General features: G+C 41.7%; 1 protein-coding gene across 1 annotated transcript in view; it reads left to right on the forward strand.

Annotated features, from left to right (window-relative positions):
- The first annotated feature begins 463 nt into the window (after window positions 1-463).
- Window positions 464-25,842, forward strand: part of chsy1 (chondroitin sulfate synthase 1) — an 80,039-nt gene continuing 54,660 nt past the window's right edge. Inside the window, exons 1-2 of the mRNA XM_038693414.1 lie at window positions 464-1,457; window positions 11,323-11,818. Coding sequence (XP_038549342.1) covers window positions 1,147-1,457; window positions 11,323-11,818 — 807 coding nt within the window. The 5' untranslated portion in view covers window positions 464-1,146. The remainder of the gene's footprint in view (window positions 1,458-11,322; window positions 11,819-25,842) is intronic.

The following is a 25,842-nucleotide window of genomic DNA, read 5'->3' on the forward strand; positions in this document are numbered from 1 at the left end:
GTTACGTGAGTCGTTTGAGCTTTTGCATGGCTTGGCATGGAACCACAGTATATGCATACAACTCTAACGTTACTGGTTATATCATCAATCCAAAATATTCACAGTCTAAGAACACATTTGGTTCTTTATTAAAGAAGGCACACGCTTGTGGGTGACTTTAACTACGACTCCCAAGGGGCAGTTCAGGAAAAAAAAAAACACCCAATCGCCGATCTTAAAATTGTGTCAGATGCGCCGCTACCGGCCAATGGAAGCTAAAGAATAAAGCTTAAGCCGTTGTAAGAACTGATTTTATAATCAGTTTAAATAAATTCACTTTTATTTTGGGGGACAGCGACTATGGCGCCGCGTTCTCTTAACCACTGCAACGACGACGCGTTTTGAATTTGCTACCGCTCTGCTTCATGCCTCTGACTGGATTCTTCTCCATGGCAACGGCGGGTGAGGCTCATGGGTATTGTAGTATTTCGAGACGTTCGCCATGCAGAAAGAAAGGATCAACTTGATTTCTCAGACGCAAAGATGAAAGAGATGGTCCTAACGTAAACCTACCGTAGACTCTCAAACCTATGTGATCGTTACAGTCTGTGGGAGAGCCTGTCTGCCTGTATGAAGCAAAACTGAGGACAATGGTTAAAGACTCAACCCCCCTTCGCAAGCTAAAGCCTTGAAGCCAGCCAGCCAGTCAGGAGGCTTCTACGGAAATTCGGTTGGCTCAAACCACTGTTAAACCCTTCGCGATCAGCAATCTCGACAGTCCTACATTTTTCCGATGGCGAGATAATGACGAAAATTGGGCAATTCAAGGCAAAAGTAGAAACTGCTGATCGTGTCGGTCGTCGTTGAAGGGTGTCGAGGGTCGATAGCGACGGACAGCTTGATGGTCAGCGGGAGCAGCGGCAGAGAACGGTCCAGGTGGCGGCTTCAAGGAGACTTCTGTGATGCTACGTAGGCAACTGGAAGAAAAGGACTTTTCTGCCACGAGAGAGTGTGTGTGAGCCCGGTTTGCTAGAGACGATCCGCTTTTTGTTGTGTTTTAAAAAAAAACTTTTATATGTGTGTATTAGTTATTTTTGTCATAGTTTTACCGACACGCGGCTTTAGGATACAGTGAGGATACACAGCGAGCTGGTGAACTTTTGGGGAATGGCAGGTCGAAGCCGAAGAGCATGGTTTAGTGTTCTGTTGGGACTGGTTGTCGGGTTCACGCTGGCTTCCAGACTCATTTTACCGAGGGCGACCGAGTTGAAGAAAGCTGGGCAGAAGCGTAAAGCTAACCCTGCCGGCTGCGGGTTGAACAGGGGACTCAGAACGGAATACGGCGGAGTACTGTGGCCACCGCAAGATAACGGTTCACCGTCGACCGAGAAGCCTGGCTCCAGGTCCAGTAATTTCCTGTTCGTTGGTGTCATGACTGCCCAGAAGTACCTGAACAGCCGAGCCGTGGCGGCACACAGGTATGTGATGTGTCAGGGAAGAGTGCCACCTTTCCTATCTCCCATCCATCTTTCTCGCTTATGGAAGGCAACTAACGGTTCACCAGTCTAATTTTAAACGTTATGTTCGCATTTTAATGTAGCTTCTTTATAAGGTTATCTGCAAGTACGTAAACCCATAAAACACTTTCCAATTGGGCGTAAGTTACAGGCCTTTTATACAGTGGTAGCTAGCTAGTAGCAGTCATTTCTACCACTGTTAAGGTTTTGTCATTGATACACTGACTGATGGATAACATTACCGTTTAAAAAAGAATTCAGAAGAAATGGTACCAAATGAGGTAACGTTACTGCGAGTTATGTCTTAGGGTATGTAACGTTAAGTTACTGTAATGCTAAATTAGAACAGCTCGGCGATACATTCAAGTCTGCCTAGGTTTAACTGTTAGCTAACGTGTTAAATTACCATCATATCAGCTTAACATCCTGTTTGCTCTTTTATGTCAACTTAAGTAGCATTAATGTGGGTAAAATAAGTTTATCACACTCTTCATTGAAGCCATGTGAACACTGAATGAAATGCATGGAACCCAGTACTTTTTTTTATATCTGCACATATGGCATCAAATGCACATTTTCTACCTGCCTGCTGCATCCTTTCAGACACACTTCTGCAAACTTGAGCTCCACACATTTGGTATCTTCAGAAACTTTAGGATAGCACTAATGTTACCACAATTACCACAGAATTGTCTATCGGTCTGCTTATTTCTCCAGGGAATCGTTTAACTGAAAAAAAAAAAATGTCAGAAAAATAGACAAATGCCTCAATCACAGTCTCCCAGAATCCTATATGACATTTTCAAATGTCTGGTTGAAAAGGCATTTAACTGAACAACAGCCTGGTTTGGTCTGTTTTACTGAGTTGTTTTCAGAAGTTTGGATAATTGTGTTAAAATCTCAAAATAAAATTGTAAAAGAACTGAAATTTTATTAGGCAGAAAACACTGTGTAGAAAGTAGTATTACTGTTTACACCAGAGGAATCCCTTTAACGGCTCTACAGAATTGTATTTAGGCCTAAACCGTTTTCCAAGACTCTGGAGTTTAATTGATTTTGGTGCAGAAGACATTTGTCTAGATCAGGGGTTTTGAAGTTGTCCAATCTAATGAATGGAGAGACGGACCCTCAGTTGTGCTCACGGAAGTTTACAGTTGTTTGGATTATCCGAAGACTGCAACAATCTGTCCCCAACTCATCCTAAAATAAGCCTTAAACCAACCCATCACTAAGACAACACAAGATTAAGTCCCTGGACCAACTGGTGGGCTACTACCAGCGGAGTCTCCTCTTTCTGAGGGTCTCATGTGCCCACACAGATCTCGCTTTCCCTGTCTCCTGAGTGTTTGTACACCTCACACACTCAAAACAGTGCCAGAGCAGGCGCCACAGACCTGTGAGTTGTGATCAAGTTTCTACTAATATGACAGTTATTAATGAGCAGCAAACCAAAAATTACAGATCACTGGCGCTATAATCTTTGATTAGACTGAAAGGACAGCTGATTCGGTGGTTGCCTAGCGACATAAAAAAAACGCAGCACTTTGCTCTTTTCCAAATTCAACCAAGAAAAGGCATTGCGTTTTCAAACCTGCAAAGCGCTTTCTGTCTGATGGGGGCCTGATTCTTCTTTGTCGTTTTATAGTGGTTGGCATCACTGCCACCTACTGGATTAAACAGTGCAAAATATTTACAGTGTCCGCCCAAAGTGATTCCATTCACAACTGTAGTCTGTCTAGACTGTACTCCTTTTTAATATATTTACAGCAGTGGTTCTCAAACTTTTTCACACCATAGCTGACACAAATTAGATCAGTCTTCTATTTCACATAGGCATGCACCGAATGTTCGGCCACCGAAATTAATCGGCTGGGCAATTCGGGGTTCAGTATCTTGCCCAAGGACACTTCGACACGCAACCAGGGGGAGCCAGGGATTGAACCGCCGACTTTCCGATTAACGGCCAACCTGCTCTACCTCCTGAGCCACAGCCGCCCCAATATGCCCAATATGCCGTTTTCAGACACTGTTGTGCTGAATTGTCTCCTAGCACAGCCACACCATCTGTGGCTGACTTCTTAGAAAAGGCAACAAATGATCTGACCCGCTTTGAGTGTTTCTGTCACTCGTTTCTGAGAAGATGATAAAGCTAGCCGCACCTACATTTGGAGTGCCCACGTATTTAAACCTTTATGGTAACTGAAACGGACCAGAGCAAGCTGACAGGCAGGTTAGCAACTTTATCCTGTAATTTTCTCTCTTTACAACAACAAGTGATGCAGTATGAGAGTCCTACCTGAAGAGAAGCTATGCAGTCTTCATGTTACGCGATACAAGAACCACATGAAATAGTGTTTCTCAACGGGGGCAGTACCGCGCTAGAAGCAGTATTTTGGAAAGGGGGGTGCTGATCTGCTTTTGAGGGGCGAAATTCTAAGGCGAGTTTACACTATTCACAACAATACGAGTTTAAACTCTAAACTACTTGCAAAAAAACTGTGGCCTGCCACATTAAAACCTGCCAGTTTAGTCCACTGCGACTGAACTAGACGGTGTATTTTTTCTCCGTCAGCTACTTGTGGTGCAGCTCCGTGCTGCCTTCACGGGAACGGGAAGTCAGAGTATCATCTGTAAAATTTTACCCACATGGCGTTTACTGTGTAAACTTTGGAATATTGACGCTCTCTTTCTTGATATTACAGTGGAAAAGTGTTTGTCTCTGAGGAATACACTGTGAATGTCTTGTTATCGCAGTGGTTACACATTTACAAGAGGAAAGCAACTTCGCTCCGACACCAGCGAGTGACGTGGACCCACCAGACAGTTTGTGCCAAAGCGGGCATATACAGGAGTTTCAGTAGGCTATAAAAATGTAACGAAGCCCTGACTTGCTCTGTTGGGGATTGTAAGCGGCACTTTATCAGAGGTACTGAAGTTAACGTGTGTGGATTTGTGGTGAGCTTTCTGTCTGATCACAGATGTTGTCGGTTAGTTTCATTTCCCCCCGGCATGAGCAGCTCCTCGTGTCATCCAGTTCTGTGTCTGTCAGACGGTTGAGGGGAAACTTCCAGTGAATCAGTAACCTAATGCAGTATAAAGCATGTAGTAAAATATTATGAATTCTCTTTAAATAGGCTAATGACGTTGGTCTCCCATTACGACTTTTTTTCTTTACATGTCAGAGAACACAGTGCATCCCTAATTTCACGTAAGATTTTGTCCCAAAATTGCCCATCTGATAAGAGTTTGGCTGTTAGATGTCTGATTACAGAAAGCGTGACGTAAATAGTCATACGTTCTGTCACTGTGTTTATGGATGGAATTATAGGGAAAATAAAATTTTCCCCTGTTTGCTGTGGACCCCCTGGTAACCCCCACAAGGATCCCTAGGGATCCCTGGACCCTGGTACCTGGTAACAGCAGTAAGACCCCAACCACAGATTAAACCCACAGGTCTGGAGCCAGAAACACCTGCAGAAAGCGATAGAAGGAGAGAGGAGAGGGATGAGAAAGCACTAAACTACGGGAAAGGGAAGAAGTCAGTACCAGTTATACAGCATGGTAACTTTGACAGCTGTTTTCCAAAGTTGACATGGGTCTCCGACATTGACAGCGATGTGTTGGACAGATTTGTGCAGTGGTGTTTATGATACCAACCAGTTAAATTCACCGACGGGTCTGTTGTGCGTGTTTGCGAGAGAAAGAGAGAGAGAGCGACTGAGTCAGAGGATGTGTGGAGCAAATATGCGCTGCGCAGCGCTGCAATCAAGAACGATTTAAAAAAAACACTTTCCAGTAATGCACTTGAGTTTAATGTTATCTGTCCTGATGTATCAGATCAGTCCAATCAGCTGCAGCGTCCAATCAATATAACGGCTACCCAATAAGGGGGCGTGTCGGTCAGTGAAAGACTTCTGCGAAGGATGTACTGGTGTATCCTCGCTCATAGCTCCTCAGAGCGCAAATAAGAGCTTTGGGACGGTCTGCAAGAGGGCGGAGCGGAACAACTTCCGGTTCAAGCGAGGAGCGAGGAAACGACAAATAAGAGACTTGAGAAGCACCCAAGGTAGTGTTGTCTCAAATCAAACACTGCTGTTGTGCACTAAGGGGAAATGACGCAAGATTGCACAATGCCCCCAGCACAGAGGCCGACTGCAGAGCTCCAAAATAACAGCCAGGCTTTATCACACAGAAATGCTCAGAATCGGGTTTATTGCCAAGTTCAAACTTATAAGTAATTTGCTTTGGTTTATTAGTGTTTATTTATTCATAAGTTTCACAAGCCAAGAATTTTCTGTACAAGATGTCTCTTCATTTAATTTAAATTACTCAAATGTAATGACAGAATAACAGCGGTACAAACATTAACACTATCTTACGGCTGTGTTTTCCTGCTGTTGCTGGAGTCTCTGATGCGTTTGCTGCAGCGGTCTGCATGACAGCGGGAGCAGAGGGCTCTGTGAGCGGACAGCTGACTAGCCTCACTAGCTCCTCCCGCGGTTTGGCGCGAGCTTCCCCCGCTGTCACTTACGGAGCTCCTCAACTCCAAAAACGTTCAAGCACATTTTTGTTCTGCCATCACTTCTCGTAAAACTATCAATATTCGACACCTACACAGTTCTGTTGTGGGCCTCTCTCTCTGCTGCTTTCCGTGTTGTTGGCCTCGCCCACTTCTGCTATGTAGCTAGAATGGCGGTTGTTGAGGGTGAGAATTGTCCACCGTTCCACACTCAACTTTTTGGCCGTTATGAGTGCACCATCCGGGTACTTACAGTGCACAGCATTTTGCCATACTTCATAGTGTGAACACACTTATACACTCAAAATAGTAAGTATAAGTATGAAAGTATGCGAATTGAGACACAGCAATGGTTCCACAAGAGAGGAGCTTTATAGCTGACGGCTCTGGCTTCCATTCTATTTTCTCTAGAGTAGAACCTTCTGGGAGTGCTGTCTTGTAGTAACATAATAAAGTATTAGCTATATTACAGAAAGTCCACCAGCAGGAGAAGCTGAGAAGTTATTTATTCTTTTGAAACAAGATGGTGTTAAACCGAGTAAATTCACCAGATTAAAATGCTTAACATCTGGAACGAATGCTTATTTTAGGTTTTAATGGAATTATAATGTTGGCTAAGAGGAAACTTCAAAGACACTGACATGCATTGAATTAGAGCAGTTCTCTGTAATGTTAAGGCAAGGATTATACTTTATGTGAGGGTCCGCTAGGGTGCATGTGATGAAAAAATCGTCATCAGAGGGGGTACGCCTCCTGTTTTTTGTGGCCTCGCGGACTTGTCCGCACCAGGTCTGCATGGCGCCTAGCACTACCAGGGCAAGAACCGATCTACTGCGCATGTGTCGAACGTGTCCGCCAAGCTGACTGCAGAAGGTAGTATTTGAAGTAGTCCGAGTCCGCGGGTTATGCAGCTGTCCTTATCCGCGTCCGCTCCCGAGCATATTTGAGGCTTAACTCTCCACTGCATTCAAGAAATTACAGTGATGGAACAGTGTTGGGCAAGGTACTTCCAAAATGTAATATGTTGTAGATTACTAGTTACTGCCATTTTTGAGAGTACTTGGAAACGGACTGACCCGATACAGGGGGCGTAATCGATTTTCACTGTTCTAGCTGTTTTCCCTGCAAAAACATTGGCCCTTTGTATCAACAGAGACAGTCTGGCAGGCCGCCATCTTGGTGAGGTCAGCTTCCTCTGTAAGTTTCGTTTCTGTCTCAGATTGAAGTAGTAATAATAATAATAATAATAATAATCCTTATTTGTAGAGCACTTTTCAAAAACAAGTTACAAAGTGCTTTAACAAGTGTGAAGAATAATACAAAAAAAAAGATAAGAGCATGAAAATTTAATATAAAATTAGTAAAATACAATAAAATAAAAGGGATAAAATAAAGTCAAATAAGATCGGGAAAAGCTCTCCTATAAAAGTATGTTTTAAGAAGGGACTTAAAAGAGTTCACTGACTCAGCCGACCTGATTTCCTCGGGCAGGCTGTTCCAGAGCCTCGGGGCCCTGACAGCAAACGCTCTGTCCCCTTTAGTTTTCAGTCGAGACTCTGGAACAGACAACAGACCTCTGCCCGAGGATCTCAAGGTACGTGCTGGTACGTATGGGACTAAAAGGTCAGAAATATAACAAGGCGAGAGGCCATGAAGAGCTTTAAAAGTGATCAATAGAATTTTAAAGTCAATTCTAAAACATACTGGGAGCCAGTGTAATGAAGCTAAAATAGGAGTAATGTGGTCATATTTCTTTGTTCTGGTTAAAAGCCTGGCAGCTGAGTTCTGGACAGTCTGGAGTCGATCAATAGATTTTTGGGTTAAACAGGTGAAAAGGCTGTTGCAATAATCCAGGCGTGATGAGATGAAGGCGTGTAAAATGGTCTCGGTGTCCTTAAAAGTTAACATAGATCGAATTTTAGCTATATTTCTAAGTTGATAAAAACATGATTGAACAAGCTTTGTGGTGTGCTGCTCGAAATTTAAATTACTATCAAACCAAACACCAAGGTTCTTTGCCACAGGCTTAATGTGATTTACTAGGGAACCAGCAGATGGCATCTGCTGAGACCCGATGACCAGGATTTCTGTTTTGTCTGAGTTCAGCTGGAGGAAATTATTTGACATCCATTTTTTAACTTCACAAAGGCAGTTGTTAAGTGAACTCAGCATTCCAGGGTCTGTGGATCTGACGGGCAAGTATATTTGTGTGTCATCAGCATAAATATGAAAAGAAATGCCATGTTTATGGATAATATGTCCAAGGGGAAGCAGATACAAGGAAAACAAAATGGGTCCTAAGACGGACCCCTGAGGCACACCATATTTAACTGGACAGAATGAAGAGACATAGTTGTTTACAGACACGCAAAACTTCCTATTTGACAGGTAGGATGAAAACCATTCTAGAGCAGTACCAGAGATCCCCACCCAGTGCCTCAGTCTGTCTAACATGATGTTAGACAGACTGATGAAGTAGAGAAGAAGAGTTTGCTTTGGTTGGAGGCGGCCTTTATCGGCCTCTGCTGGCGATCCGTAGGAGCTACACAGACATCACTTCGTCCATTCAATACGAACAGAAAGTGTTGTTCTATTCACAAGCTGTGGCCTGTAAAGCATGAGAGTGTTTTTGGTCATATATATTGATGCCAGCCAGACATCTAGCATGCCAAAGATCTGGAGGAGTCGGCCGACTCGACATCCATAAACAGCTAATGACAACAGGCAGCTACTTTTTCACTGCAAAACACTTTTTACTCCCCTCCAGCTCTCTCTGTAGCTCAGACAATCCCTGCTACCTGCACATGTTTGTGTTTTGCATATTTTTCATTAGCCTGCATTAAAATACCACAGGTAGCCCACATTTTGGCAATATGGTAACACACAGTTAATAGGTTTTATAATTGGAGAAGAAGACGCATGCACCATACTTTACAAACAGTGAGCAACAGCGAGTAGGTTTACGTGGAATAAAAGCACATAACATGTTAAAAATAAATAAAATAAAAAGTAACATGGGCACAGTAATAAAACAGCGGAAAAAAAGTGTGAAAGACAAAAGTGGACCGACCGAATGTGTGAGTTGCTAAAAATATCACTGCTCTTAAAATTCATAGTGTGTCATACAGCAAACATCAGACCAACAACCAGACAGCTGCTTTACAAACACAAACCTCACCTGAGTGCTATACAAGTTATACGAAGGTGCAGCTCCCTGACACCCAGTTAACTCATGACTATGACGTTACGACCCAACCAGGAGAACAACAAACGCACGTGTGCACATTTTCAGCTGAGGATTGCGGTTTATTTTGGCTAGCCTTCAACTCAACAATCAATCATGATTTCAGTGAAATGCTAAAGTCGCTATAACTGTTACCTCGTCTGTGGTCTGCTGGCAGAACACCAGGTGCTTTCTGATCAGGTGCCGTCATGCTGTTGGTAGGCGACATAAGTTTCGTTTTTAGGTGGACGGACGGTAACATTACAGAGTTGTTGTTTTCTTTTAGCTTGAAATAACCCCATACTTTGGACACTTTCTTCTTCGGCGCTCGCTATTTTCTCTCTCTTCCTCCACTTTGCAAACAGCGCCATCATAATCACATCGTGTTCACACAGGTAAATGCGATGTGCGACAGTAATAAATGTCCGTGCGTATATAGTTATATGGATTAAACGAAACCTCGATGCAAAGAATTTGCGTCAATGCATTTTAGTAATTGAATTAATCGATTTTATTGATGAATCGTTTCAGCCCTAGTTAAGATATTTTTCTCGTCTTGTTCTCATTAACACAGAATTGTGCATCATCACATCTCCTGAGCCATGTGGATCATCTAGGGCTGGGCGATATGAACCAAAAAGTACTGTTAGGTTGAATACCGGTATAAAATATATATCGGTATAAGTGGGCTTGGGGCCCCTTTCAGTTCTCTTCACACTCAGAGACCTAACTAACGTACTGTGCCTCTGTTGTGCATACATACACATAAGTATGTAGTAGGCTATGTTGTATAAAGTTGCTGGGGGAAAAAAACAATTTTTTTCTTCTGGTCTTTTCCACCTGCCATTCCGTTCACAGCAGCAGCTGCGCCGAGCGTTGAGGAGGCGTGTTGATGACGTAGCCTATCAAAACAAAACCAACGTGGAAGCTAACAAATGACATCTGACTAGTGTGTTCACTGTCTCTTTACTTGGTCTGCGCTTGTAAAATATCCACCACTCAGTATATCACAGATATATATAAATATCACCCCTCTGTATCTCTCAATATATAATATCCAAACACTCAAAAGCTAACACAAAAGCTACCATGTGTCGCCTAACTTGGGCGGCCTGCCAAAATAAAGTGTATGTGTGGGAAACCACTGACTGTTGTTTTTGTTTTTACAAGCCAGGTCTTCAGCAGTGTCGACCGGCACTGTGTCTCCTTCCATGTTGTCAGAGAATTTGTGAGTAGACTGCTGCGTGCAGATGCAGAGGGAGAGGCGGGGCTGCACGGTGAGGGAGAGAGACGAGCAAATGCTGGCAGGACAAACATAAATTAACTCAACATCAAACTATATCGGTGTAAGCGGTATTGTCTAATTTTATGTCTTTTGAAATTATATCGGTATACCTCATTAAACTGAAATACCGCCCAGACCTAGTATCGTCACACCCCTAATCTGAGCTGTCACGTCCCCACCACCACTTTACAACACAAAGTTACTTTTTCTATAGATATAGATTTAGAGGTGTTACCATGAATGGTAACATTATAATTCTGACAGTTTAAGCGATATTTTTACTTTGACTTTCTCATTCAGTCAGTCCACTATTGTCAGCCACACTTTTTCTCACTGTTTTAATACTGCGGCCGTGTTTCTTTCTTTGTTTTTCCAAATATTATGTTCATTTTTTCATCGTAAACCTCTTTATTCGCTGTTACTCACTGTGTGTAAAGTATGCTGCACACGTTTTTTCCATTTCAGCATCAATAAATCTGTGATCGACTGTGTGGTCTCGTGAAGAAAGCTGTTGACGCGCATTTATCTGAATTATTTACACCTGCCGTGACATAGTCGCTCCTACTCAGCCTGGTTTGCCTTTGTGAAAGGGATAAAGCCAGGATGCACTGATCACACTAGGTCGAGCCTAGCTTTTTCTGTTATCCTGGATTTCTAAATTCTCCTTTTGTGAAACAGCCCTCTGGGCACTTGTTTCCTGTTCCTGCAGGTTGTTACATGTTACACATAATCCCACTTAGTTTTTATCTGACGTCTGTGTGTGTGTGTGTGTGTTTTTTGTGTGTGTTTGTGTTTACAGAACATGGGCAGAAACTATTCCAGGTCGCGTGGAGTTCTTCTCCAGTGAGGGCTCTGACACCTCCATCCCCATTCCCATAGTGGCTCTGAGTAATGTGGATGACTCGTACCCACCGCAGAAGAAGTCTTTCATGATGCTCAAGTACATGCATGACCATTACCTGGACAAGTACGAGTGGTTTATGAGGGCCGACGACGATGTCTACATCAAGAGTGAGAAGCTGGAGAGCTTCCTGCGCAGCCTCAACAGCAGTGAGGCCATCTTCTTGGGCCAAACAGGCATGGGGGCCCGTGATGAGCTGGGGAAACTAGCCCTGGAGCCTGGGGAGAACTTCTGCATGGGAGGGCCAGGGGTCATCATGAGCCGCGAGGTCCTAAAGAGGATGGTGCCGCACATCCGAGAGTGTCTACAGGAGATGTACACCACCCATGAGGATGTGGAGGTGGGCCGTTGTGTCAGGCGGTTTGCTGGGGTCCAGTGTGTCTGGTCCTATGAGGTAAGGAGAGAGGGGGACCCGGGTTGTGGTTTACATTTCATTATCTCCAATGTACATTGTGAATAAAAGGGCAATAAATCTGCTTAGAAATCCTACAAAAAAGACAGCAGTCAGCACTTTCCCTTAGCATGTTTTCTTCAGTATTCCAATGAGCGTCATGAGTGGCAATTTACGAAATGGTAAACGGGGGTTGTTTGGGGGTGCAGTTGCCTCAGTTTAGTCTGAGGGGTGCCTACAGTGTCAGAATTTGAAAACCCCTGGTCTACATGGTACATAGAGGAGAGAGTGGGGAAATTATTGTGCATTGTCTCTCCCTCCTGAGCTTTTAGCCTATTCAGCCATGATTCCAGTTTTTCAAAATTTGGGTCTTTTATTTTAGTGGTGTGAACTTTATACTCTTGCACTTTCTTGTTCAGGTTGGACAGCCTTCTTTGCAGCTGAGACAATGTGTGCTTCAGTAAACATAAGTCGGACATTAGGACGGCTCCTTGAAGACTTTCCTCTGATTGTAATGTGTTAGACATGATTTTTTCAAAACTGCTGTCAGAATTGGGCATAACATGGTTAAGATCCCAAGCCCCTCTGGAGCAATTATTTTGAATACAGCAAATTGTACGTTGTAAACGTGCCTGCTTGGTCAGATGTATTTGTTTTTGAGTGGAATAAGAGAGCCAAGACGGTTTGTTTTAATCTCTGTGTAACTGAATTATGACCAGTTGTAGGTCATCACAAGATTGCAGCAAACCTTGTATGTGTGTGTTGGCCCTGACCCGAGGGCTGACCTCTGACCCTGCTCGGTTTACAGAACTGCACACCATTAGCCGGTACACCATGTCCTGCCTGCACTGCTGTGTGATGTTTACAAGACAAGGTTTTGATTTGTTTAGATAGCGGCACACACAGGTATGTCATTTTTATCACTTCAAGCCCACAATACTCACGGCTGAGGTACACAATTCCAAACACATTTTAAATTCAAGTCAGTCACATACGTCAGTCAAAGATGGACGTGTATTCAGTTCAAAGAACAAAGTGAGAAAAAGAAGTGGTCCTTGCTGCACACTCAAGGCTTCTTCCTTACTGTACGGATTAACTGGACATTTTCAGCTGAACTGGTGTCACTGTGGCTGCTGGATTGGATTGAGTCTTTTTTGAGAGTTGTGCGAGTGTTTCCATTGTTGGCCAAGTTGGTAAGACACCACTACCCAAATCAACCCACCACAACAGAGCAAGAAAAGCTCCGTCATCAGATGAGTGTGTTTCTGTGTGCACTCTGGTGGAGCGTTCACTCCAACCTGCCAGTTTACTGACGTTTCTAGACATGGCTGTGCCTTAGACCGTCTGCTCAAGCAAATGCAAATGACACAGTAAGGTTTAATAAGGGCCTTATGATATCCATTTAAATTTTTGCCAAATTCTGTTTTCATTTTTCTGTGTTTTTTTGTGTTCAATATAAGCACATTTTGTCATCAGAAAGTGTGTGTGTAATCATGTGGTGGATGAGTACTATTTAACAACTCTATAAGAAAATATAAAAAATGGAATCGCTATCAATGAATCTGATGTATCGAACCAAATGTGCATATAGAAATGTTCAAATTTAGGCCTATGTGCAATTATTAATGGCCACAAATCACAATGCATGTATTATTGTAATACTTACTGTGTAGTAACTAGTACTGTGATTTGTCCCCCTTATTACTTGATTGCAGGACAGCTCCCTTATGCTGCTCGATGTAGCTTTTTATGTTTTTTTCCTACGGAATACCTGACTCCGCTCACACAGCCATGAAGTCTTTAATGAGTTTATGTCCTGCACATAAACTGTAGAAGAAGATTTTGCATCTGGCGATGTGGTTACACTTTTGAGAGTTTGCTGAAGTGATGAGCCCTGGCTAGCACGCTGATGATATGAAGGGGTGTGTGTGTGTGTGTGTCCTTGGTGAAACACTACAGCACACAGAGAGCAGAGGAGACAAGCAGGGTGCACACAAATGAAACCAAAACATAGCAGTGTAGCTTGTTTGGCTTTAGTGCTGTGAAGAAGATGCTTTTAACACTACTCTCCATACACGCCAATTTTTATGAGTTGCAACCACATTTTGGAAGATTCCGCGACATTCTGTGTTTAACAGCTGACTCCATTTTTATTATCAAATTCCGTGATTCCATCCGCGTTTACTGCATCGCGGAATCGTAGGGTCCCAGATTAATGAATTGACTGTATGAGATTCCAGGAGAGTTGATCTGTGAATGATAAAAAGCGTCATCATGTTTGTCTGTGCTGTCATGTAAAAAAATTGAGTAGTGATGCACAATTTCACCCTTTCTTTATGTCTGTTTTATTTAGTACAGACTCTGCGGTAAGGGCCTGTGTCCACCAAAGCTTTTTTAAAGAAAAGATTAAGGTGCTACAGCAAACTTTAGAAATGTTGAACTCGTTCTGTATGTATGGTTATTATTATTGACAAGTTAGTACTTTGCATTCAAATGAGAGACTAAACACCATGTAGAGCATTTTTCTTGCACAACTGGCAACAACAACCCACAAGAGTGAAATTGCTGTTTTGTCCTACTGGAATAAATATTATTGGCTACTAATGGTAGGCTATGTAGTAGCCTGTACTGACCTGAACTATTAATAACATTAGCCCTAATCAAACCTAATGAAATCTTAACCACAGTGGTATAGGCTAATATCAGAGAATGGGTTTTATTAGTGAAACAGCTCAAATCTCAACTAATAAACTATCTGTAGGCACACTATTTGAATAAAGTGTAACCTGTAAACATATTATTATACTAACATTATACTTTTTATTCTAAATTATACCTTTACTCCTCTAGGTTGTGGATATTATTTGTTTATCAAATGGTCAGAAATAACAAGAAAACGCATAGCAGGGCTCAACGTTAAACTTTTTGCAACTGGCCCCACCAGGCCAGTAGGTTTCAAACCCACTGACAAGACAATTTTTATTGTCCCTCCTTCCAAAAGTGTTTAATCGTTTATTAAATACATTTAATACATATTTAACAAATGTGTTAAATAAAAAGGTTAACAAAACAATTTACTTTACAACTTAACAAAACCTACTAACAGACTCAAACAAGACGTGCTCTCCTGCTGACAGCCATTTATGAAAAATGTACACAGAGCAGCGGACACGAGTCGCCTCTATCCTGATGAACAGGTTGCCATGGCAGCGACCTCGCAATCATAAGGTAGTCCCGTCCAAAAGCATACACTACATTATCGTCTATTTTCCCCTAAATAGGACCATAATATACTAAATGAACATCATGCTGTGGTGAAGAAGACTTGAAACTAGCGACATTACAGTTGTGTCTGGTGGGGCAGACTGTGACACTGACAACTGAACCTTCATAAGACCAAAAACTTCTTGTGTTCTCTCCATTCTAAGTCTAAGTGCTAATTTTCCCTTTTTGAAGGAGTGATGTCTGATTGCCCTTTGTTGACTTTTCTGACATCAGTTCTGATGTTCTCTGTGATGCATCATTTGTTTATTGCTACATCAGTTGTCACTGCAGCTTTCCAGACGTCCTGGACATTAAAAATCACTTATTTTTGTCTTTGGTTTTTAAGGTGAGACATGGCGGGCAAAAACATTGTTTTCATGAACTGATCTATTTTAAGATTTTGGGCTACTTTGCTTCCTTAACAAGTCTTCTTTCAGACTAGTGGGGGGGAAAAAAGTCTAAACTACAGTTTGTCTGTCTGTGTCTGTAGATTTTGCCTTAAAGTTAGCATTCTACCCGGGAACCTTTTGGAGAGCTCTCTCTGTTCTGCACGATGCTTTTGGATCCAAATATGGTCATTTCCTTTGTACAAGCAACCAATCATGAAAGTACAGAGGCATATTTAAGCTAAGCGTGAAATCTGATTGGCCAGCATAGATTTCTGACAACGTGATTTGTAGGGCTGCAACTAATGATGATTCTCTTCCTCCACTTTGCAAACAGCACCATCATAATCACATCGTGTTCACACATCATCATCATCATCATCATCATCATCATCATCATCATCATCATCATCTTTGCAGAATTGTTGTAATTCAGCCACATTGGCGGGTTTTCGAGCCTTAACCGCTTTTTTAAGGTCATGCCACATCAGATTCAATCAGAGTCAGGACTTTGACTAGGCCACTCCAAAGTCTTCCTTTTGTTAAGCCATTCAGAGGTGGACTTGCTGGTGTGTTTTGGATCATGGTCCTGCTGCAGAACCCAAGTGCGCTTCAGCTTGAGGTCACAAACAGATGGTCGGACATGCCCTTCTGGATTTTTTTGGTGTACAGCAGAATTCATGGTTCCATTTATCACAGCAAGTCCAGGTCCTGAAGCAACAAAACAGCCCCAGACCATTACACTACCACCACCATATTTTACTGTTGGTATGTTGCTCCTTTTTCTGAAATGCTGTTACTTTTATGCCAGATGCAATGGGACACACACCTTCCAAAAAGTTTAACTTTTTACTCTCGTAGGTCCACAGAGTATTTTTCCCAAAAGTCTTGGGGATCATAAAGATGTTTTTCTCAGCAGTGGTTTTCATCTTGGAACTCTGCCATGCAGGCCATTTTTGCCAAGACTCTTTCTTATGGTAGAGTCATGAACACTGACCTAAATTAAGGCGAGTGAAGCCTATATTTTTTTGGATTTTGTTGTGGGTTTTTTTTTACCTCTTGGATGAGTCGTCGCTGCCCTCTTGGGGTAATTTTGGTCGGCCGACCACTCGTGGGTTTTCGCCATTTGTGGATAATGGCTGTCACTGTGGTTTGCTGGAGTCCCAAAGCTTTAGAAATGGCTGTATAACCTTTTCCAGACTGATAAAACTCAATTACTCTGTTTCTCATTTGTTCCTGAATTTCTTTTGATTACATAATGATGTCTAGCTTTTGAGGATCTTTTGGCCTACTTCACTTTGAGGGAGGTCCTATTTAAGTGATTTCTTGATTGAGAACAGGGGTGGCAATAATCAGGCCTGGGTGTGGCTAGAGAAATTGAACTCAGCTTTCCAAAGATATGATAAAGCAGGGGGGGCAATCACTTTTTCACACAGGGCCATGTAGGTTAGAATTTTTTTCTCCTTTTAATAATAAAAACCTTCATTACACTTGAGTTATGTTGGTCTAATACTTCAATTTGTTTGATCTGAAACATTTCAGTTTGGCAAACACTTTTTCACACCACTGTATTTTTACAGGCCGTTTTCTTAATATTAGTTTTTCCTCACACTCTGAGCCTAAAATGTCATGCAAATTAGCACATATTTCATTAGATACTGCCTCATTTGCATATATATTTTTTATAATATTTTAGAAAACTTGTAATACAATACTGATCTTTCTGATCATGTTTCATTGGAATAGACCCAAAATAGACCCCTCAGCTCAGATCAGGGTAGAGTCTTATGTTTAATACAAATTGATGTTGATGTAATTTATTATCATCTCTACAGAGTTCCCTCAATGCACAGTGTGCCATAGTCATGTTCACAGTGCATATTGATGGTGCAAGTCACAGGGCAATATGAGGAAGCCTGTGTTGGAGTGAACTGACATACTGAGGAGGTCAGTGACCCATCAGTGCTGTCTCACAGTAGTTTTTTTTTTTTTTTTTTATAACAAGATTAAAAAATATAAATATATAATTCTGGTTAAGTACTTCAGCTCTCAGAGGGCCTATAGTTATAGACCAGCCTGGCTTGTTCATCTAAGAGTAATACACAGGAAGTCAGCCGCCCACACTCATGAGAAGTGCCTCAACATGCTCTTATCTCTCTGACTGTTTCTCAACCCAACACCCTATGCTGGCCCTGTCACTCTCTCTCTTCCTCAGCAAAGTTCTGAAGTGTGAGAAGCAACTCTCCAGTAGTACAATGTTTCTTTTTTTCAGTATTCCCCAACAATTTAACTTCCTCTGGATACATTAAGGCTGTGTCCGAAATTTCATTCACTACTCCCTACCCCCTACGTAGGTAGTTGTATGTAGAGCAGTATATAGTGAGCTCACTTGCATTATTAAAACAACACTTTCGGACACCACCCCAGTTGTTATTTCGGCGCCGTTAATTACGTCATTGCCGTAGGACAATCAGTTTTTTCTATCAGTGCAGTGCATGATGGTGTATATATGGCTTGGTTAGTGACCATCGGTTGTACACTACTTTTCAAAATGCATTCTGGGATACATTGAGTGGACTACATAGGGAAGAATAATTCACTATACATTCTGACACTACAAAATGGCGAGCTCACTATATAGTCACTCACTATATAGTCCACTATATAGTGAGTAGTGGGTGATTTCGGACACAGCCTAAGAATCAGTGATGGCTGGTCACTCGGTACCAAAATACTGACAGGTTCCTGCTAGAGCTTGGCGATCTGGCCAAAAATGTTATCATGATAAATGTCAAATCATTATTTCTTTAAAGTTTAAAGGCTGATTTTCACTCCTTAGTGAAAGTTGAATTTACCAGACAGTTAATTGTGTTTTAAACTATTCTTTATGGTTAGAACATGACAAACACTTGCCAAAGGGTGGCAAGTGTTTGTCATGGTGGATCATTTTACCAATCTGAGGTAGAACATTCAAAATAATTCTAATAATTAAGTATTTTTTCAACAAATATGCACAAGTAAAATTAAGTAAAATCTTTTTTTTAATGCATTTTCCATAACAAGATAAATATCTTAATAGAAAAAATAAATGCTGATTCATTCGGAAATCAAACATTTAATGAACATGCTTATATTGTTATTGAGGAAGATTATATCACATTATTGTTATCGTTTTTAGGTCTGGGCAATAAAACAATAATGATAACTATCGCAATATAATTTTCCTCAACAATATAATAAATGTTCAGTATATTGTCAATAAATATTTGCTTTAATTCATTTGAATCACGAACAAATTAGCACTTAATTTTTCTATTTAAATATTTATTTTGTTGAGGAAGAGAGGCCTGAAACTAATCATATTTGTTGGAAAAGATAATAGTTTTGAATGTGCTAACTCAGATTTGTTAAGTAATCCACTGTTTGGCATAAAGTGTTTGTCACATTCTGACGATAATGAAGTTTAACCACATAACCATCTGGTTTCTTCAATTTTCACTCAGGATCAAAAATCTGCCTTTAAAAGAATTAAGAATTAAGAAAGAAATAATGATTTGACATTTATTGTGATAATTATCGATATTGGGTGATATGAAATGTTTTTATCGTGATAACATTTTTGGCCTTATCGCTATGTAATGTTAGTTTATTCTAACATTACATAAATGTGATGGCGCAGTTGATAAGACACATGCCTGTAATGTGGGAGAACTGGGTTCGATTCCCACGGTGACACATCCACCATGTGTCTCTGAGTAATACAATAACTCATAGTTGCTCCTGAGGCTTGTGACCTCTGACATATAGAGTAATTGTAAGTCTGTTTGGATAAGAGAGTCAGCTAAATGACTAAAATGACTAATTTTCTAATTTATAACCATCCCCAAATGATGATGAAGCTGCTGTTGTCAGGCAGTTATGTTTGAATTTGCTTAACTGTGTGGTTATGTCCTGTGCTCTGCAGTCACAGCTGACAGGGTAAAACATTCAAAAATGTAGGCTCGCTTTTACTCAGTTTAATGAAAAGCCAGCAAAATGTAATATATGTACATTCTATAAGTCTGAAGCAGAGGAGCATGTTTCACTGCTTTAGCAAAGAAGTGAAACCTCCTGGCTCTGATGCTGATGGGATTTGCTGAACTAAAAATGACGACTGTCTGAAGGTAACACTTCTCATTTTTCAGAAACCCAAGTCACACCCATTCTTCATCACTGGAGGGAGAAAATGACACAGGAAAATACCGCTTAATGTCACAGGGCTGTCACCAAGTTTGTTGTGAAAGATTTAGAGCCTTTCACTACACTGGAGTCCAGTTGGTTTAGGTATGCTCGTTAGCCAATAGCTAGCATAGCGACCTGCTAGGTAGCCTAAGTTTGAGCCGTCCTGACAACCAGATATTTCTAACATAAAAAAACAAAAACAGTTGAATCTTTTCATGTGATAGCTTTATTTTTTGCACCAAATTATGGCGAGGATGGACAAGTATCGGTATCAACAAGCAGTATCAGTATCTATTAACAATGCTATAGGTTCTGACCATTGGTGACCACTGATGTGGTGTTTTGATAAATGAAAAATATGGTCACAACATGGTTTACTAACTATATTGTTGAAAAGATATTTTGTGTCTGTACTGAAACTTGGGTGTTCAGTATCAGGTACTGAGAATATGTTGGGTTGTTTTATTTTACTGATACAGCCCGTCAGATCCATCCTGCAGGAAATATTCTCATTATTTATTAATTTTCGAAATGATTGTTGTTTTAAATGGAATGTTATTCAGCACAAATCACAGACCTGTTTCTGTTATGTCTTTATTGTTATTATAATATATTACTAGTATTTACTAGTATATTTTGCTCATGAGAGGATAAGCATTCATCTGCATCTGTGTGCTCTATGTGTCGGTCCTTTCCTGTTGTGGAGTGTGTTGAGACGGCCCAGTATGTGGTGAGCCTTGTGTATTTTCAGACATCCTGTGGCTACCGCTCTGTGCTTTTCCTCTGTCTCTGCTCAGCAGTGCCTTTGCATCATGCTAAAAGTAGGCTTTGCGAACGAGGCCCGAGGAACAAATAAATGTTTGCACTTACGATTCAAAAATAAACAGAAATGGAAGGCCAGAGTGCTGAATTTGCATGAATTACAGCTCTGCAGCATGAAGAGCAGGCTATGTGTGGCTGCACCAGCAGTGAACTGGAATGCAGGATGGTGACATTATGGGGGGGGGGGTTATTAATGAGACAGAGATTGTATAGGTCTAGTAGCAACCACTGAAACCTGTGGAAGTCTTCATTTCTGGTAGTGGGCTTTTTTGATGAAACTCTATTTCAATCTGCAAAGGATTTGGCTTCTTCCAGTGCATGTCACTGTCCTCTGTGTTACAGTGTAACCACATATGTTTTTTTTCTCATTGTCATGCTTGTGGTGGGCATACACTGTCACCTTGGTCATTATCTCCACTGTGACCTATACTTGCATGCACATGTGTGCATTTGTTAAGCACCATTCAATGTGACTGTGAACTAAAATTAAACAGCACATTGTAGTTTCTGTATTTATTAACAAAGGATTTATCAGTGATCCAGATGAAATGGGGAAAATCTGAAAAATTGCGTTGCAGGTCAGTTAGGGGCTACAGTGCTCCTAGTAGGTAGAGTTGCATCTCAGCGATGACATATTAACTGCTATGTGCGTGTTGTGTTTACCCTGACTGTGTCCCGGACAGCACAACACCCAGAAGGTTAGTTTTTTTTTTATTTTATGTCATTTTGTTTTATCAAAGAAAAATAAGTCAGTGCTGTTTTTTGTTTGTATTTATGAATTGCCTCGTGGGCTGAACGGATGTCTCCCAACCCTGCTCTATGCCACCCCAGCATTTCACTGCATGTGTTGAGACACATGAGTATGTGATGAACAAATCCTTAAAAACTGTAATCTTGAAATTACCACCAATGTGATTCATTTTATCTGATCAAAAAATTAATGAAAAAGACAGGCATCCAGCATGGCCCTACCTGAAAGTTACAGGTCTGAAGTCTGATGTGACCCTGTGGCCTGCTTATTCTTTGAGGCAGTCACATCTTTGATGTGAGCAGTAGGCTGTTTCCTCAGGAGCACTGAGATCATTCCTTCCCCACCCTGCATGCCAGCTCACAAACACAGCTAATGGGAATCACAAGGCCGCACTGCTGAGAGCTACCTCCTAAGCATAATTCCTCCTGAGCGGCCTGCAGGGCTGCCAAACCTGCAGCTGGCCCTCTAACTGCGCACTGTTGCATGTGCCAACAACAGCACCATTGTACTCTGGCCTTACTGCCTCTTTTCTTCTGGACTAACTGCGGTCCCCTTTCCCCATCCTATCTTAATTCAATTTGTACATATTAGTTGGCATATCTGTCACAGCCAGCTGCACATGACTTCATGTGCAGCTTCAATCTGATGAATGTGTTTTCAAGGCTGCTTCACCCTTAAATCTTGGGAGTGAATATTACTGTAGTCGTAGAATACAGTTGTACATATGCATTCAAGCACACAAATATACAGTGTAGAGCTGGGAAGTGCTGCACATGTACATAATGTCTATTTAGATCAAACAAGTATTTTGTGAAGCTGTATTTACTGCTGGAAGCAAAAAGGAATTTGAACAGCAATATTTGTATTTTACCCTGTTTAACCAATAGTGGTTTCCAGGGGGGTTTCCAGGCTCTTGAAACATTGGGGGCTGAGCCCAGCCCAGAAATCTTTCATGTTTTCACCTGTTCACCATTTCCTGCATTCTGGTGAATTTTTCTGCACCAATTTATAGAGGAAATGTCTTTATTTATATAAAAGGCAACACAATATAGAGGACAGGTGACAATTCAAAATATAAAAAATATAGCGTAATCTAATGCAGTAAGGCTCTCAGGCATTCTGTATGGCTGTCTGATGTATGTTTCTCCTGTAGATCAACTTTTCTCATTTAATTTCATCCCTGCTGAGTCAAAACACATGGAGGCATGACTAAAGTAGCCTAAAGTCTTTTTAAATATGCATGTTGCACCTTTTCAAACTCCTGAAGTTTAATAGCTGCTGTGTTTCAGCAGGTTTTCTGCTCATGTTTAAAACTTTGAACACATTCAAAATACCTACTAAATGTGTTCTCTGACGTTTGCAGAATAAAATTTGAAAAAGTCGTAATATTATGAGAAGTCATCATATTTATTAAAAAAAAATAAAAATAAAAATCGGCCTGTCCTTCTGCTGTGCATTACCCTGCATTATTGCTCTGCTGATATGGTAGACCATCTGACTGACACAGAGCCGTCTGGGACTGTACTGGATGAGACGAGCGCACTGTTCTTCATCAGAGGTGGAAAACCGAAACTGAAAACACTTTTGATCAGACAGAAATCTCACCACAACCCCAAACAGAGTAAAGTGTCTGAGCGAGGAGGGCAGAGAGAGACAGGTGTCTGTGTCGCGGTCAGGTGGGTCATGTTATTCTCTCACTACTTTGCAGCGAACTTTTAACTTTTTGTGCAAGAAATACATGACTAGAATCTGACCAACAACATTTATATGTTTTGACTATAATTTTACTAGGGACCAGGGATGGAAATTAACACCGCCAAATGTGAGTGGATTTTTTGTTTGGCGGCCAAATGTTGGAAGGCTACTCGCCACATTGGCGGGTAAATATAATAGACTATATATATTCGTCATATAATTTCTATTTCAGGTAATTAGTAACAGACCAGCGTTCTTGGTTGTGTGTCGCACTTAAATTGGTCCCCGATGTACCAAGGTATCTAAAATTGTGTAACACACGGATTAGAGGCGTTCATTGGTTGTTGTTTATGTTCTTTTTTCTTCTCATGTTACTTGTGTTTGATTGGCGTAGATTTGTAAGGGGTGACCATTAGGGGACAGGCAACAGGAGTCGGGAGGGGAGAGTGAGAGTGTAGTCGCTTTGATACGGAGATCGAATATCCACATTTATGTTGCATTCGCTTACTCCTACTGAACAAAAGTTTACAGCTTTATCCTGTGTGAAAGGGCCTTTATCCTGCAACCATGTGTGCTTTCACATAGCAGTCCGGCTTTACCGGAACAAGCGGTGTGATGTGGCATGTCTGCTGTGGCTTTTCACAAACCAATCGTTCCGTCTTTCTGTCTCGTGTCTGTCACTTTCCCAGCTCAGAGGCGGATGAAATCTGCTCCATTCCTTTCATAAAGTTCAGCAAGCCGGCAGATTGGGACTATACCCCCGTGAAATAAGGCGTGAAAGCTGCTAGCTAATTGCAAAAAGTTGTACTAGGAGTGTTTTTAGCTGGGTAGTTGAAGGGCCATTCAGTGTCTGACACGCTGTCAGATCTTCTAATGGTCCTGCTTTCCTCCCCAAAGCTCAAGGAGAATGATCTGAATGAGCTGTATAAAAAATGTTGATCCCACTAAACCTGTGATGCTGTGACACCAGGACTGTCAGAATCAGGAGGCCAGAAGAGGTTGATTGTAGAAAGTGAGCAGTCTGATGAGGAGGTTTAAGTTGAAAGCTGGGTGGCGTACTGAGTGAGGTAGGGCCTGATTTTCCTTATGTTGTATAGTGCAAAACAGCATGACCGAGAGACAGCAGCAACATGGTCTGAAAAGGACAGCTGGTCATCAATCATGACACCTAAGTTTCTCACCACCCTGGTTAGAGTGATGGTTGAGAAGTCAATTTGTAGTTTGATGTTACGGTGGATAGATTGCTCGGCCAAGAATTCAGTCTTAGAGAGGTTTAGTTGAAGGTGGCAAGCCTTCGTCTGTGATCTGCGCCGAGACGGTGGGATTGCCTGGCGGGAAGGATAGGTAGAGTTGCGTATTGTCTGCGTAGCAATAGTAAGAGAAGCCGTGCGAGCAAATTATCGGCCCCAGTGAGGTGGTTTGAATTGAGAAGAGAAGGGGCCCTAGCACTGAGCCTTGGAGCACCCCTGTGGAGAGGCAGTGGGAGGAGGATAATTGTCCTTGCAACAAAACATTGTAGGAACGCTCCGAGAGGTATTTTTGACACCTCCATTCACTTTCAATAAGCAAAGTGCAGTTGTCAAGACCAGCTTCGTCCAGTTTAGACTTCTAACTAAAATAAAGACCTTGAAAACGTCATCCATGGGTTTATCACTGCTCGGCTGGATTATTGTAATTCATTATACATGGGTCTACATCAGAAATCTTTAAATCGCCTTCAGTTAGTCCAAAACACAGCTGCTCGCCTTTTAACAAAAACAAAAAAACGCCTGTCTTGCCTCCCTCTACTGGCTACCTGTCCATTACAGGATAGATTTTAAGATTTTGTTGCTTGTTTTTAAGGCCATAAATGGTCTGGCGCCACCTTATCTGGCTGGTGTCTTGTGCCACCATTAGAACACTGAGGTCAACAAATCAGCTGCTCTTGGATGTCCCGAGATCAAAGCTAAAAAATGGGGCGATAGAGCCTTTGCAGTGGGCGCCACCATCCTATGGGAACAGCCTCCCATATGCATATTAAAGCTGCACTGACACTACAAACGTTTAAATCGCTGCTTAAGATGCACCTTTTTGCAGTAGCTTTTAACCTTCGTTAACCTGGTTTCTGATGTTTTAAAGTGTTGTTTTGTTTCCCTGTGATTCACTTTGGTTGTAGTAATTTTTGTACTTATGTATTTCACATTGACCCTGTTCAGCACTATGGTCAACTGTTGTTGTTGTTTTTAAATGTGCTATAGAAATAAAAGTGACATTTGACAAATGTTTTTGAGCTAAATCAGTGGTGGTTGGTATGAAAAGAAAGCTGAAGGAAATCAGCAGTGTGACCTCCCATTCAGATGGTTTGTCACACTGTCCAGGTGCAATGCTGTACCTGCAGCTGGAGTTGAAACTTGCGTGATGAAGAGAGGTTAATTTAACACTTTTGGTTGTTGACCTAAACAGCTTATATTTCCGACATCTGGTATCCTGGCAGGAGCTTGCATAAGAGGATCACAGCATGCAGCATGATGAAGCACACCAAGTTAACACATTCTAGAAGTGGAATGCAGCATTCATAGCAAGCTGTACATACTTGACATAAAGCTCCTCCAAGTGAATCACAGTTCCTACTCCCATCAGACTGGCCTCTGGCCTGGCACCGTGCCAAGTATGATTATGACCAGAGACGTTTTATAGAGGATACAAGCCACTCAATCACATCATCAATAGAGCTCTATGGGGAAAGCCCGTAACGGCGGTTATCCCACCCCTCCCGCTAGAAAGCCAGTCGTCTGCTTTTAACAGCCAAAGCGGGAAACATATTTCGGCCAATTGTGTGGTTCCTCTGACGTAAGGGTCTGTTTTACTTCTGCGTGGTAGTAGTGACTCATGCGTAGTAGAAGTATAAC

Source organism: Micropterus salmoides, unplaced genomic scaffold (genome assembly GCF_014851395.1).
Source record: "Micropterus salmoides isolate LMB-PRFRI ecotype aquatic unplaced genomic scaffold, ASM1485139v1 Ms_hic_scaffold_3, whole genome shotgun sequence".
NCBI lineage: Eukaryota > Metazoa > Chordata > Actinopteri > Centrarchiformes > Centrarchidae > Micropterus > Micropterus salmoides.